At 47.7% G+C, this 15,720-nt stretch overlaps 1 protein-coding gene across 1 annotated transcript in view; it reads left to right on the top strand.

Moving 5' to 3' along the window:
- pacs1 (phosphofurin acidic cluster sorting protein 1) overlaps window positions 1-15,720 on the top strand; it is a 285,532-nt gene that overhangs the window by 181,137 nt on the left and 88,675 nt on the right. The window contains exons 5-10 of the mRNA XM_084312165.1: window positions 896-1,040; window positions 1,915-2,006; window positions 5,046-5,120; window positions 9,110-9,169; window positions 13,897-14,057; window positions 14,608-14,701. Coding sequence (XP_084168291.1) covers window positions 896-1,040; window positions 1,915-2,006; window positions 5,046-5,120; window positions 9,110-9,169; window positions 13,897-14,057; window positions 14,608-14,701 — 627 coding nt within the window. The remainder of the gene's footprint in view (window positions 1-895; window positions 1,041-1,914; window positions 2,007-5,045; window positions 5,121-9,109; window positions 9,170-13,896; window positions 14,058-14,607; window positions 14,702-15,720) is intronic.

Below are 15,720 nucleotides of genomic sequence, written 5' to 3'. Positions count from 1 at the left end.
GCAGCTATGTGTCTCCTGGTGGTAATGGGGCAGCTATGTGTCTCCTGGTGGTAATGGGGCAGCTATGTGTCTCCTGGTGGTAATGGGGCAGCTATGTGTCTCCTGGTGGTAATGGGGCAGCTATGTGACTCCTGGTGGTAATGGGGCAGCTATTTGTCTCCTGGTGGTAATGGGGCAGCTATGTGTCTCCTGGTGGTAATGGGGCAGCTATGTGTCTCCTGGTGGTAATGGGGCAGCTATGTGTCTCCTGGTGGTAATGGGGCAGCTATGTGTCTCCTGGTGGTAATGGGGCAGCTATGTGTCTCCTGGTGGTAATGGGGCAGCTATGTGTCTCCTGGTGGTAATGGGGCAGCTATGTGTCTCCTGGTGGTAATGGGGCAGCTATGTGTCTCCTGGTGGTAATGGGGCAGCTATGTGTCTCCTGGTGGTAATGGGGCAGCTATGTGTCTCCTGGTGGTAATGGGGCAGCTATGTGTCTCCTGGTGGTAATGGGGCAGCTATGTGTCTCCTGGTGGTAATGGGGCAGCTATGTGTCTCCTGGTGGTAATGGGGCAGCTATGTGTCTCCTGGTGGTCTTGTGAGGACACTGACTCATCCCTGCCTTGTAATTCTAGGGTTCCTTGCACTAAACCAACACTGGTTCCCCATGACAACATTATCAAACTTGGCAGCCATTTTGAAGGGGACATATTATATTTCTTTTCCACAATTCTATATGACTTCCTTAAATCTGTGTAACATGTTTGTTAATAATTTTTTTGGCAAAACGGACCGGAAAACTGCGGCAATAACTCCTTTTCCGCTAATCGTTCTTTTTCTCTCCTCTCCAACACCCGAAACCATCTCTCCTCCACCTCTCCTCCACCCCTCCTCCACCTCTCCTCCACCCCTCCAGGTGATGCAGCATCCCAGCGAGGGGGCCCAGGTGCTGGGGCTCCACAGCCAGCTGAAGGACGCCTCGGTGCCCGTAGCAGAGGTGCGCGTCTACTCCCTGTCCAGCCAGCCCATCGACCACGAGGGTCCCAAGGCCAAGATGTCGGGTGAGGACTGGGGAGACCTGCGGGGGGGGGGGGTTAGGAGGGCAAGGTCTATAAACTATAGGCAGGGCTGAATTACGAGTTATGACGTTAGACACGCGAACTGTTGCAGGACCAGCATCGTCTCTTTGGTCCGAGTACAAGTGTGGTTCCGGGGGTGTCCTAACTCCTAAGACACAACAGCAACATCCTGGGTTCAAATCCAGCCTCCTGTGACCCCCCCCCCCCTCTGATGTCCCGTGACTGCCCTGTCTAATGAAGCAGAAATACCCTTAAAAATATCTTTTTGTTTTCTATGCTCGTCCCATGGCCGCCAGTTTGGAGAAGAAGAAGAAGACGACTTATTGAAACTGTCTCTGCGGAGCTCATTACTCGTTCTAATACCTCACTTCTTCTAAAAGCTACTTCTGTGTGTCTCTCTCTCTCTCTCGCTCTCTCTCGCTCTCACTCTCTGTCTGTCTCTCGCTCTCTGTCTCTCTCTCTCTTGCTCTCTGTCTCTGTCTGTCTCTCCCTGTCTCTCTGTCTCTATCTCTGTCTCCCTCTGTCTCTGTCTCTCTCTCTGTGTGTCTCTCTCTCTGTCTCTCGCTCTGTGTGTCTCTCTCGCTCTCTGTCTCTCGCTCTCGCTCTCTGTCTCTCGCTCTCGCTCTCTGTCTCTCTCTCTGTCTCTCTCTCTGTCTCTCTCTGTCTCTCTGTCTCTGTCTCTCTGTCTCCCTCTCTCTCTGTCTCTATCTCTGTCTCTCTCTCTCTCTCTCTCTCTCTCTCTCTCTCTCTGTCTTTCTCTCTCTCTGTGTGTCTCTCTCTGTCTCTCTCTCTCTCTCTCTCTGTCTCCCTCTCTCTCTCTGTCTCCCTCTCTCTCTCTGTCTCTCTCTTTCTGCAGATCGTTCTCCAGACATTGACAACTATTCAGAGGAGGAGGAAGAAAGCTACTCATCAGAACAGGAGGGGAGCGACGACCCCATCCATGGCCAGGTGTGTGTGTCTGTGTGTACTTTGGTGTGTGTGTGTGTGTGTGTGTGAGTGTGTACGTGCACGTGCACGTTAGGGATGGCAATTGTGAGGAAAAACGTCCCACTGGTTGATAAACTCGTGTCAACACCGGTGTTACCAGTGTGACGCCAGGTGTTACCAGTGTGACGCCAGGTGTTACCAGTGTGACGCCAGGTGTTACCAGTGTGACGCCAGGTGTTACCAGTGTGACGCCAGGTGTTACCAGTGTGACGCCAGGTGTTACCAGTGTGACGCCAGGTGTTACCAGTGTGACGCCAGCCATTTTACAAGATGACACTCAATATCTGCAGAGCTCACTTTGATCTTTAACGCCATGCGACTGCATCGAACCGCCGTCTGTTCGTCTGAGGTTGTTCTTATTTCATTTTCAATAAGGAACATCCATTTATCGGACAGACAGAGTTGACGTTATGTTCTAATTTGAAAATAAACCAACGGACGGTAATATCTTTTGTATATTATGTTCCATCTGTTCATTGAGGTTAAATGTAGCTGCAGCCTAACGCCTCATTTATACTCGAGACGTCAAAGTGGTTGCGACGAGCCTACCCCGGCCAGCCTACCCCTGCGAAAAATGGAACTGCGCGCCAAATCGTCTGGGCCAGGCCGTGTACGTGTTCCTCTACTTCCGTATTTATCATGTCGGGAGCTCGGTCGGAGCGTTCCATATGGATCGTGATTAACTACGTTACAGACATGGACTGAATCGAAGAAGGACCGGCGAGGAAGTCCGACAATATAGCCATTTGTACGACACAACGCAGCACAGCCACCTAGTGGTTCGGCGGTGTACTGCAACCCGCGAGTCTTCTTTCTCTCTGTCACGTTCATATTTACAACTCACGCCTCACATTCACCCACTCACTCACACATTCACACACCGACGGTGGAGGCGACCATGCAAGGTGCCGACCTGCTCATCAGGAGCAGTTAGGGGTTAAGGGTCTTGCTCAAGGACACTTCAACGCGCTGCCCGGGAGGAGCGGGAATCTAACTGGGAACCTTCCGATTACCAGACGACCGCTCTGCCCTTGAGCGCCTTCCGGCAACAGTGTCGGGGAAGACGGATACGTTCCGATTTTTATATTGTCTGAAGTATTGATAACACGCTTAGTATTTGACAAATTACAGTTTTTATTTTATTCTATGGATGTGAGCGGATATTTGAAAATGAACTAAATCGGTTTTATTTCTATAAAACGTTGGGAAAGTAATGTTACTCTGTGGAGCCTGAACACAGCAACACCAGTATCAGTAGTAGTAGTAGTTTTATTCAGTCATCACCTCACACAATACAATATGCACAATCATTTTACAATAATTGATTCGACAGTGACTGAAAAGGTACAGACTAGGGATGTCCGATATTATCGGCCTACCGATATTATCGGCCGATATCGGCATTAAAATGTGATATCGGAAAATATCGGTATCTGTTTTCAATTTTTTATTTTATTTTTTATTTTTTTATTGTGGTGACACTTATCACGCACAATTGGTGCAGACATTCACTGGACTTGAGGAGCAGAGGAATGCTCCTTTAAGCCTGGGGATTCTGGGAACGGTGTGGGTATTTGGTGACGTATATTAGGTCACCTGTCAGCTGTCAGCTGGCTGCTGTCACTTTGAAGTAGTAACGTTAAACGCCTCTGCACTCTGTTTGATGTATGTAATTTATGTTGGGAAGTAAAGGAAAGACTCGACTACCGTCTCCCGTTTTATCCTTTCTTGCGATCCCACACTATAACCTTTATTTACCCAGGCAAGCAAGTAAGAACAAATTCTGATTTTATTTATTGTCAAAAGTATGGATAATGTTGTGTTAATTCCACAACAAGAGATATGTAATGTTAATTACCTGAAATTATTAAATGTTTTGGGGGGTAAACCCTGCATATATCGGTATCGGTTGATATCGGTTGATATCGGTATGATCGGAAATTAAGAGTTGGACAATATCGGTATCGGTAAAAAAGCCAATATCGAGCATCCCTAGTACAGACTGAAGCATAATGAGGGTGTCTATGTGACATACATGCCTGTCCTATATTCTTAACAAAATGAAGACTCCAAAACAGTATTCTAAAAGAAAATAACAACAAAAAAAAAGTATTATTCACCTTTGTAGTTTTCAAAAATAGCTTTACAAACCATTTTCTTAAAAGCCAAAAGCGAATGACTCATTCTTAACTGTATATCAGTATTGTTCCACAAGTTAACCCCAACAATAGAAATACACCTCCTTTTAATCCCTTTCTTAGCTTTTTGAACAGCAAATTTACAAATATCTCTCAAATCATATTTTCTTCCATGTATTGGAAATAACCGTTGCACCCCGTCCGCGAGTAACTTTGCTTTAGCTCTGTACATTATTTGCATAATTTTATAATAAACCAAATCATTAAATTTCATAACATGATACTTTATAAACAGTGGATTTGTGTGGTCATAGTAACCAGCCTTATGAAGGCTCTGAATGGCCCGCTTTTGCAGTAAGACTATCAGATTTACATTATTTTTAAATGTCGACCCCCATACTTCCACACAATAAGATATGTAAGGAAGTATATGTGAGCAGTAAATGATGTACAAGGCTTTATAGTTTAATTTTACTGCTACGGCAAACATGTGTGTGTGTGTGTTGCCCGGGGAAGGGGAATGGAAGGAGAGAAGAGATTGAAAGAGGCGAACAGACGGGGAGCAGAGATGAGGAGGAAGCGCAGACTCTCATGCGGATTGGATGAATAGATTGAAAGGAGATGGGGGGGGGGGGGGGGGGTGGATGGAGGGTAAAACTGAAGATGGGAAAGCAGTGAGTTGTGAAAGAATGGAGGAGGTCATGGTCGATTGTGTGTTGTGTGTGTTTGTTCAATCATAAGCAATCACAAATCACAGCTTGAAATGACTGCCTTTTCTCTCGCTCGCTTTTTCTGTATCTCATTCTCTTTCTTTCTCTATCACCCCCCCCCCCCTCTCTCTCTCTTTCTCTCTCTCTCTCAGTATCTGTTTGATGAAGAGGATGATGTGAGGAAGAAGAAACGTGGCAGGAAGAACCCCAACGCGGCGATCACCAGGGTAGGAAGACTACTCTATCATTCTACCCCTCCCTCTGTCCCTCCATCTCTCTCTCTGTCCCTCCATCTCTCCTTCTGTCCCTCCATCTCTCCTTCTGTCTCTCCATCTCTCTATCCCTCCATCTCTCTCTCTGTCCCTCCATCTCTGTATCTGTCCCTCCATCTCTCTCTCTGTCTCTCCATCTCTCTATCCATCCATCTCTCTCTGTCCCTCCATCTCTCCCTCTGTCCCTCCATCTCTCTCTCCATCTCTCTGTCCCTCCATATCTCCCTCTGTCCCTCCATCTCTCTATCCATCTCTCTGTCCCTCCATCTCTCCCTCTGTCCCTCCATCTCTCTATCTCCATCTCTGTCCCTCCATCTATCCCTCTGTCCCTCCATCTCTCTGTCCCTCCATCTCTCTCCCTTCCTCCATCTCTCTCCCTTCCTCCATCTCTCTGCCTTCATCCATCCCTCCATCTCTCTCCCTTTCTCCATCTCTCTCTCCCCGCATCTCTGCATATCTCTCCATCTCTCCCTCCCACCTCTCTCCATATTCATATCTCACTCCCTCTCCATCTCTCCCTCCATCTCTCTCTCTCACCTTCACCCCTCTCTCCCTCCCTCTCCATCTCCCTCCACCCCCCCCACCCCCTCTCTCTTTCTCTCTCTATCTCTCTCTCTCTCTCTCTCTCTCTATCTCTGTCTCTCACACACATTCACCTCTCCATCTCTCCCCCATCTCTCTCTCTCTCACCGTCACCCCTCTCTTCCTCCCTCTCCATCTCTCCCTCCATCTCTCTCTCACCTTCACCCCTCTCTTCCTCCCTCTCTCTCTCTCTCTATCTCTCTCTGTCTCTCACACACATTCACCTCTCCATCTCTCCCCCATCTCTCTCTCTCTCACCGTCACCCCTCTCTTCCTCCCTCTCCATCTCTCCCTCCATCTCTCTCTCACCTTCACCCCTCTCTCCCTCCCTCCGATCCTTCCTCCTATCATCTTCCTCTCCACCCTTGCTTCCCGACAACCTCAGTCAACCCCTCCATCGCTCTCTTCTCCTCCACCATCTAAAACCTTCCCTCCCCTCCTCCCTCCATCTCCCTCCCTCCCTCTTCCCCATTCTTTGGTTTTTCTATCTATCTGTTTCTCTCTCGTTCTAGATGTATGTAATTTAGGCCAATTTCCCGGGAGGAAAACAAGCAACACTCTCTCGCATGGACACACACACACTCACACTCACACACTCTCTCACAGTGGTGATATAGATTAACACACACACACACACACACACACACACACACACACACACACACACACACACACACACACACACACACACACACACACACACACACACACACACACACAGCAGACCAAACATCCAACCCAGATACCCTGCCCTTGTTGCAAATTGCTCCTCCACTGTAATTTACAGCTGTGTGTGTGTGTGTTAATCTATATCACCACTGTGAGAGTGTGTGTGTGTGTGTGTGGTGTGTGCTTGTATGTGGCTACTGCCTTGTTTGTATCATTGTTGGTGTTATTGGAATGTGTGTATATTGAAGCTAATCAATATGTGTGTGTGGTATGCAGTATATGAGGCTACTTGTGTGTGTGTGTGTGTGTGTGTGTGTGTGTGTGTGTGTGTGTGTGAGTTAATATATATCACCACTGTGTGTGAGAGAGAGAGAGGGGAGAGAGAGAGAGAGAGAGAGAGAGGGGAGAGAGAGAGAGAGAGGGGAGAGAGAGAGAGAGAGGCTGGGCGATATGGCAAAAAATCATATCGCAATAACAATATGATAATGTTATCATATTTCTCTATATCAATAATTATCGAAATTGTTATAAGTAAAAAAAATAAATAAAAAAAAAATAAAAAAAATGTTAAACAGATGTATGTTTATTTTGCAGCAATTCTTTGTCGTTGCCGCCATCTTTAGTGTTACTGTACATCCCCTCACATTCCAGTTCTCAGGCTGCAGCGAAAGTAAACCGGCTTCTCTGCTGGCTGTGGCTCCAGGGGAGTTGAACAGTTCTGGCTCTGCTAGTTTATTTTCGATCTTTTGGCGCTTTTTTGGTGGACAAACCACCGCACATGTGCACCGTGACTCGTGACTGGAGTCTAGTTCTGCTAGCACACATAGCCTACTGTGTACAGACGGTTTCAAACTGTATTTTAAATTAGAAAGCAAACAAAATAAATGGACAAGAGAAAAATAAAAAAAAAACGATTCTTCGTTTTTTTTTCCGATATTCGATATCGATTATTAAAATGTATCGCGATATTTATCGTTATCGTTATATCGCCCAGCCCTAAGAGAGAGTGTGTGTGTGTGTGGTGTGTGCTTGTATGTGGCTACTGCCTTGTTTGTATCATTGTTGGTGGTTTTGGAATGTGTGTATATTGAAGCTAATCAATATGTGTGTGTGGTATGCAGTATATGAGGCTACTTGTGTGTGTGTGTGTATATGCATATGTATTTGCTTATTAATTCTACTTAATAACAGGCTCCTCTGTCTCTGCTGCTCAGCAAGACCCCACCTGTAGACACACGCACATTATGGATGGGCGATATTGCCTTTAAATTATATATATATATGACTATTTATCTCTGCTGCTAACACTGATATAATGTGCAAAATCAATCAATTTATAGATAAAATATTTATAATAATAATAATAATAATAATAATAATAATAATAATAATAATAATAATAATAATAATAATAATAATAATAATAATAATAATATCTAATGAAATATCAATATTGTTTGTTCATATTCAGGGTTCTATTGTCCATGTTGAAATATCTATGAAGCCCAGTCAGCATCCCGTCACAATGTACAGACCTCAAAGCCACGCCCCTCAAAGCCACGCCCCTCAAAGTTTCGCCCCTTGCTTGGGGGAAAGACACTGTTTCTTCCCACAGAGTTAATTCAATTAAATTAAATTTAAAAGAAACTTGATTAGTCCCGCAAGGGGCAATTTAAGGCATGAATACGGCAAACAGCTGCACTTATACACATCCAAGACAGAACAAGGGACAAGAGACACATGACACTATTAAAGCACAAGAGACGTGACACTGTTAGAACAGGATCCTTATATTGTTGATATGTCGAGTCTAATAAATAAATTCGGTCAGTACAAAAAAAGTGCACTTTTGTCAAATTTTTAAATCAAGGGGTCAAAAGTTGCATTTTAGTGAACTGACCATTCCTTGTACTGTGGCCATTCACCAGTCGAATGGCCTCTGAAACAAATGCCAAACTTCCTTCCGTTTGTTTTACAGGCAGGCTGTCTAAGGCTATGTGTCCACTCAAAGCCTTTTTTTCAAGGCGGACCGCTTTGAAAAAAGAAGGAAAAAAAGCTTTGAGCGTCTTTCTGGGTCTCCCCAGAGCTCGCGCCAGCCACGGCTCCGCCCCTTCCTCGATGAGTTACATTGATGAGCGCGCTCCTTTCCAAAAAAGTTGAACGAGTTTCAACGTTATGAGCTGGGAGCGCTCCGCCAAAAACGCTGCCGCCCAGAGCTCATAAAACGCGAGGCGCGGCTCTGGGAAGAGGAGCGCGCCTGACGCTTCTCCAGCATAGAAATGAATGACAGAAAGGAGCTGACAACTCATAAAACGTCGGCTATGGACACAAGCCCTAAGGCTGCAGTTACACTAAAGGAAAACAACAACGTTTCATTTTCACTTTTCTAAGACATACAGGTACAGGTCAAATAATTATAGTACAGTGGAGAAGTAAAAATAGAAGAAAAAGGCAGTGTAAACAATATACAATATAATTACTCTGGACATGCGAGATGAGGGTATGTATGCCCTCTCAGTTATTTTGTCATCGTGTGGTCTCGGGTCATCGGGTAGTGAGGGCAACTTGAAAGCACTTGAAAACAACCTCTTCTGTTCTCATCGTCTCTTATTCTTTCCATTTTGTGTTTCTGTTGTTGTCCGTCGTCGTCCTTCTTCTTCTTCTTCTTCTTCTTCTTCTTCTTCTTCTTCCAGCAACCCAACATCAAGCAGAAGTTTGTGGCCCTGCTGAAGAGGTTTAAAGTTTCAGATGAGGTAGGCAGCAGTGCCCCCCCCCCTTTGCTTCTCCACTTTCTCTTTTAGATTAGATTAAATTTAAATGTATTGTCATCATGCAGCACAAGTACAGTACAACTAAAAGAAGTCTGACGTCCAACCAGATTGCAAATGTAACGGTAAAGTGCAATAGTAATATACAATGTACAGGTGATTAAGCTGGGTAATGACCTGGGTATAAATGAGTGCTACTGGGTAATAGTGCTAATCAGATTTGTAGAGTTGTAGTATTAATATGTACAGTGATACAGGTATAAAGACACTATGGTAGTAAGTCATACTGTCCAGCAGCGTAACTATTAAGAGTAGGTAAGGGATATGTACAGATATACTCTAGATATACTTAGTATCTACGGCTATGTAAAAAGGATTAGATGCAGGTATATACTGACAGATGTGGATATACAGTATGTGTGTATATATACATGCTATCATGCAGAGTTGTATGGGTCATATACTGGTGTATACGTATGTATACAGAAGGATTGTATGCAGGTATATTCAGACAGATGCATATATATATATATATATATGGTAAATATATAAATGTGTATATACATCACTATTGTACATGCTATCATACAGAGTTATATGGGTAGACTATAGTATGAGGTGGGTAGTTTTTTTTTTTTGATACACTTTTTCTCCCATTTTCTATATTTTTCTCCCATCCCAATTTCGTATTATCCAATTCAACCCTCCCCTGTCACGGACGCTGTTTCTTGCCTCCCACAAGCCGGCTGCAATGTGGACTAAGTCATACATAGCACAAGTCCCCTCCGGTACTTGAGGTAACAGCAGTCGCATCTTTTCACCTGCGCAGCTCGATCGAGGAGTAACGCGTGGGAGGCTCACGCTGCCCCCGACACTTCCTGATTCTACTGCGCAGGCGCACCAACCGACCTGTAGGAGTCGCTGTCCACAACGCCCGATCCCCACCCATCAGTTTCCCACCCCCTAATACGGCCAATGTGTATTAGTATGAACGACCAGCTAAACTGAAAGCAAATGTGGAGCGCTGGGCTCGAACTGACGAGCCCAGCGTCTCCAGCATTTTGTGGCAAGCGCCTTGCCCACTATGCCACGTAGCCGCCCTGTATGAGGTGGGTAGTTATGATTACAGTGTAGGGCAGTTGTAGAAGCAGTGGGTATAAGTGAGAACGGGAGAGAAAAAAAAGGGAACTTTGAACTCTGTTGCCATTTAATGCAACATTTAATGGAGTTCAAAGTTCTCCTTTTTTCTCCCTCGTTCTCACTTGTCCTCTCTCTCACCCCTCCTCTTGGACCATGTCCTCTCTCTCTCCCCTCCTCTTGGACCATGTCCTCTCTCTCTCTCTCTCCCCTCCTCTTGGACCATGTCCTCTCTCTCTCCCCTCCTCTTGGACCATGTCCTCTCTCTCTCTCTCTCCCCTCCTCTTGGACCATGTCCTCTCTCTCTCTCTCCCCTCCTCTTGGACCATGTCCTCTCTCTCTCACCCCTCCTCTTGGACCATGTCCTCTCTCTCTCTCTCCCCTCTTGGACCATGTCCTCTCTCTCTCACCCCTCCTCTTGGACCATGTCCTCTCTCTCTCTCTCCCCTCTTGGACCATGTCCTCTCTCTCTCTCACCTCCTCTTGGACCATGTCCTCTCTCTCTCTCCCCTCCTCTTGGACCATGTCCTCTCTCTCTCTCTCCCCTCTTGGACCATGTCCTCTCTCTCTCTCTCTCCCCTCCTCTTGGACCATGTCCTCTCTCTCTCTCACCCCTCCTCTTGGACCATGTCCTCTCTCTCTCTCTCTCCCCTCCTCTTGGACCATGTCCTCTCTCTCTCTCACCCCTCCTCTTGGACCATGTCCTCTCTCTCTCCCCTCCTCTTGGACCATGTCCTCTCTCTCTCTCCCCTCCTCTTGGACCATGTCCTCTCTCTCTCTCTCACCCCTCCTCTTGGACCATGTCCTCTCTCTCTCTCTCACCCCTCCTCTTGGACCATGTCCTCTCTCTCTCTCTCTCCCCTCCTCTTGGACCATGTCCTCTCTCTCTCCCCTCCTCTTGGACCATGTCCTCTCTCTCTCTCACCCCTCCTCTTGGACCATGTCCTCTCTCTCTCTCTCCCCTCCTCTTGGACCATGTCCTCTCTCTCTCCCCTCCTCTTGGACCATGTCCTCTCTCTCTCACCCCTCCTCTTGGACCATGTCATCTCTCTCTCTCTCACCCCTCCTCTTGGACCATGTCCTCTCTCTCTCTCTCCCCTCCTCTTGGACCATGTCCTCTCTCTCTCTCTCCCCTCCTCCTGGACCATGTCCTCTCTCTCTCACCCCTCCTCTTGGACCATGTCCTCTCTCTCTCTCTCCCCTCCTCTTGGACCATGTCCTCTCTCTCTCTCTCCCCTCCTCCTGGACCATGTCCTCTCTCTCTCTCCCCTCCTCCTGGACCATGTCCTCTCTCTCTCTCTCCCCTCCTCTTGGACCATGTCCTCTCTCTCTCTCCCCTCCTCTTGGACCATGTCCTCTCTCTCTCCCCTCCTCTTGGACCATGTCCTCTCTCTCTCTCTCTCTCCCCTCCTCTTGGACCATGTCCTCTCTCTTACCCCTCCTCTTGGACCATGTCATCTCTCTCTCTCTCTCCACTCCTCTTGGACCATGTCCTCTCTCTCTCTCTCTCCCCTCCTCTTGGACCTTGTCCTCTCTCTCTCTCTCTCCCCTCCTCTTGGACCATGTCCTCTCTCTCTCTCTCTCCCCTCCTCTTGGACCATGTCCTCTCTCTCTCTCTCTCCCCTCCTCTTGGACCTTGTCCTCTCTCTCTCTCTCTCTCTCTCTCCCCTCCTCTTGGACCATGTCCTCTCTCTCTCTCCCCTCCTCTTGGACCATGTCCTCTCTCTCACCCCTCCTCTTGGACCATGTCCTCTCTCTCTCTCCCCTCTTGGACCATGTCCTCTCTCTCTCACCCCTCCTCTTGGACCATGTCCTCTCTCTCTCACCCCTCCTCTTGGACCATGTCCTCTCTCTCTCCCCTCCTCTTGGACCATGTCCTCTCTCTCTCTCTCCCCTCCTCTTGGACCATGTCCTCTCTCTCTCTCTCTCCCCTCCTCTTGGACCATGTCCTCTCTCTCTCACCCCTCCTCTTGGACCATGTCCTCTCTCTCTCTCTCCTCCTCTTGGACCATGTCCTCTCTCTCTCTCCCCTCCTCTTGGACCATGTCCTCTCTCTCTCACCCCTCCTCTTGGACCATGTCCTCTCTCTCTCACCCCTCCTCTTGGACCATGTCCTCTCTCTCTCTCACCCCTCCTCTTGGACCATGTCCTCTCTCTCTCTCTCTCCCCTCTTGGACCATGTCCTCTCTCTCTCTCTCCCCTCCTCTTGGACCATGTCCTCTCTCTCTCCCCTCCTCTTGGACCATGTCCTCTCTCTCTCTCTCCCCTCCTCTTGGACCATGTCCTCTCTCTCTCTCTCCCCTCCTCTTGGACCATGTCCTCTCTCTCTCACCCCTCCTCTTGGACCATGTCCTCTCTCACTCTCCCCTCCTCTTGGACCATGTCCTCTCTCTCTCTCTCCTCCTCTTGGACCATGTCCTCTCTCTCTCTCTCTCACCCCTCTTGGACCATGTCCTCTCTCTCTCTCACCCCTCCTCTTGGACCATGTCCTCTCTCTCTCTCTCTCCCCTCCTCTTGGACCATGTCCTCTCTCTCTCACCCCTCCTCTTGGACCATGTCCTCTCTCTCTCTCCCCTCCTCTTGGACCATGTCCTCTCTCTCTCTCTCCCCTCCTCTTGGACCATGTCCTCTCTCTCTCTCCCCTCCTCTTGGACCATGTCCTCTCTCTCTCTCTCCCCTCCTCTTGGACCATGTCATCTCTCTCTCCCCTCCTCTTGGACCATGTCCTCTCTCTCTCACCCCTCCTCTTGGACCATGTCCTCTCTCTCTCCCCTCCTCTTGGACCATGTCCTCTCTCTCTCTCTCCCCTCCTCTTGGACCATGTCCTCTCTCTCTCTCACCCCTCCTCTTGGACCATGTCCTCTCTCTCTCCCCTCCTCTTGGACCATGTCCTCTCTCTCTCACCCCTCCTCTTGGACCATGTCCTCTCTCTCTCTCTCTCTCCTCTTGGACCATGTCCTCTCTCTCTCTCTCACCCCTCCTCTTGGACCATGTCTTCTCTCTCTCACCCCTCCTCTTGGACCATGTCCTCTCTCTCTCTCCCCTCCTCTTGGACCATGTCCTCTCTCTCTCTCCCCTCCTCTTGGACCATGTCCTCTCTCTCTCTCTCCCCTCCTCTTGGACCATGTCCTCTCTCTCTCTCCCCTCCTCTTGGACCATGTCCTCTCTCTCTCTCTCCCCTCCTCTTGGACCATGTCCTCTCTCTCTCTCCCCTCCTCTTGGACCATGTCCTCTCTCTCTCTCTCACCTCCTCTTGGACCATGTCCTCTCTCTCTCACCCCTCCTCTTGGACCATGTCCTCTCTCTCTCTCCCCTCCTCTTGGACCATGTCCTCTCTCTCTCTCCCCTCCTCTTGGACCATGTCCTCTCTCTCACCCCTCCTCTTGGACCATGTTCGTCTGTTTAATCTGTGATTCTGTTCATTCTTCTTTTAGTATTATCAGTCCTATATTTATATGCCTATCAAAACTTATCTCGTACATGTACACCTCCTCTCCTCCTCTCCTCCTCCTCCTCTCTCCTCCTCTCCTCCTCCTCTCTCCTCCTCCTCCTCTCTATCCTCTCTCCTCCTCCAGGTGGGCTTCGGGCTGGAGCACGTGTCCAGGGAGCAGATCCAGGAGGTGGAGGAGGACCTGGACGACCTGTACGACAGCCTTGAGATGTACAACCCCAGCGACAGTGGTCCGGAGATGGACGAGACGGACAGTATACTCAGCACGCCCAAACCCAAGCTGAGGTACAGTATATACTCGGCACGCCCAAACCCAAGCTGAGGTACAGTATATTCAGCTAGTGGATGAAATACAGGTTTTAATGTGGATCGCGCTAATCTGATTGGAATTTTCTCAGGAGCCACCTGGCTGCCTTTAGACACACACACACACGCACACACACACACACACACACAGGAAAAACAAACACTATTTCCTCAGCGAAACCCAAACTCAGACACAGCTCCCCGCTGGCACACAGGAAGAAAGACCAGCCGAGATACTGGAGGACAAACTGTATGCACATGTCCTTGACCGCATTCATGGTTGGTCAATGGAGTGCCCCCTCTGCTGTTGAAAAGTAGCAATTGCACCCTAGACTTCCCAACACATGAACAACTAAGTGCTTGGTCTAATTAAGCCTAATATATATATCCTTTTGATGGCGTGATGATAATCCAGTGGAGCGGATGCACTGCAACATCGCGTTCAGACGAAACGGGGGTTTCCTGATTGCTCCTGTAATGACCATGTCGCTCTTCCTCTCTCTCAAAATGTGTGTGCGTGTGTGTCCAGGCCATTCTTTGAGGGGATGTCCCAGTCCAGTTCGCAGACGGAGATCGGCAGTCTGAACAGCAAAGGCAGCCTTGGACGAGACCCCTTCAGCCCTGTAAGGAGAAGATCACAACACTGTGCTCATATGGGTTTATACTGTAGTTGATGTGTGTGTGTGACGTATATAGAGACCTGTTCGCTGTTTACAAACATACCACGTTCGAGCCAATCAGCAATACCCTGCTGAGTCACGTGACTAAGTTGCCCTCTACCTTAATTTTTTTTTTTTATATATATTCTTTTGCATTCGACTAAGAGGTTGGCAGTCGAATACGGCTCCTTTCGATCGATTAGTCGACTATTCGACTAGTGGAGGTCAGCCCTACAACACAGTACAAACGCCACACAGGCACAGAAAACATTGGCCCAAAACAGCCCAATACATAGACACAACAGAAGACAGAATAGACAAAAGAGAACAACAAAAACAGGGACAGAGCATCAGGTACCTAACCAGTCCTAAAAGTAAAATCTAAGAATTCATCAGAGCAATGGCATGTGTTGATGAAGGACTTCTTAAATATGTTTTTGGGGCTAGAGGAACTCTATAGCGCCTTCCAGGTGGAAGCTTGTCAAACTCACCATGAAGGGGATGCAAAGGATCAGACAATATTGGCTGAGCCTTGTCCCTATTCCAGATTTCATATAACTCAGACAATTGTTTTTGTGGCTTCCCTATAACTTTACTGGCCATGTTAACAATCCTTGCCAATTGGTTCTTATTCTTTTTAAAATCTGAGTTCTGTCATCAGTTCCATCTTTAATTTTTCTTGTGTTGTTGTCAAATAGTTCTTCAGTTCTGTCTTCAGGTTGCGTATCTCTGCTAATGTTGGCTAGTCCCTCTTGAATTGTTTCAGTCGCGTTTTCACCGTCGCCATCTTCCTCCACGTTAGCTAGTGTTACTTCGTCCATCTCGCCGTTTTCGTTGTTCTCCTGTTTTTTTACTTTTCCTTCGACTCATTGTTTATGCCCTCTCACTCATTTCCGAGTATTTCATTATTGTTTTAGCTTTTCTTCTGAATTTGGAGAGGTTATTTTAACACTTTGGTCGCCAGGCTTATATTCACAATAAAC

This window comes from Notolepis coatsorum (genome assembly GCF_963971535.1).
Source record: "Notolepis coatsorum genome assembly, chromosome: 4".
Lineage (NCBI taxonomy): Eukaryota > Metazoa > Chordata > Actinopteri > Aulopiformes > Paralepididae > Notolepis > Notolepis coatsorum.
The sequence above is the reverse complement of the archived record's forward strand: the minus strand, read 5'-3'. Positions and strand labels throughout refer to the sequence as shown.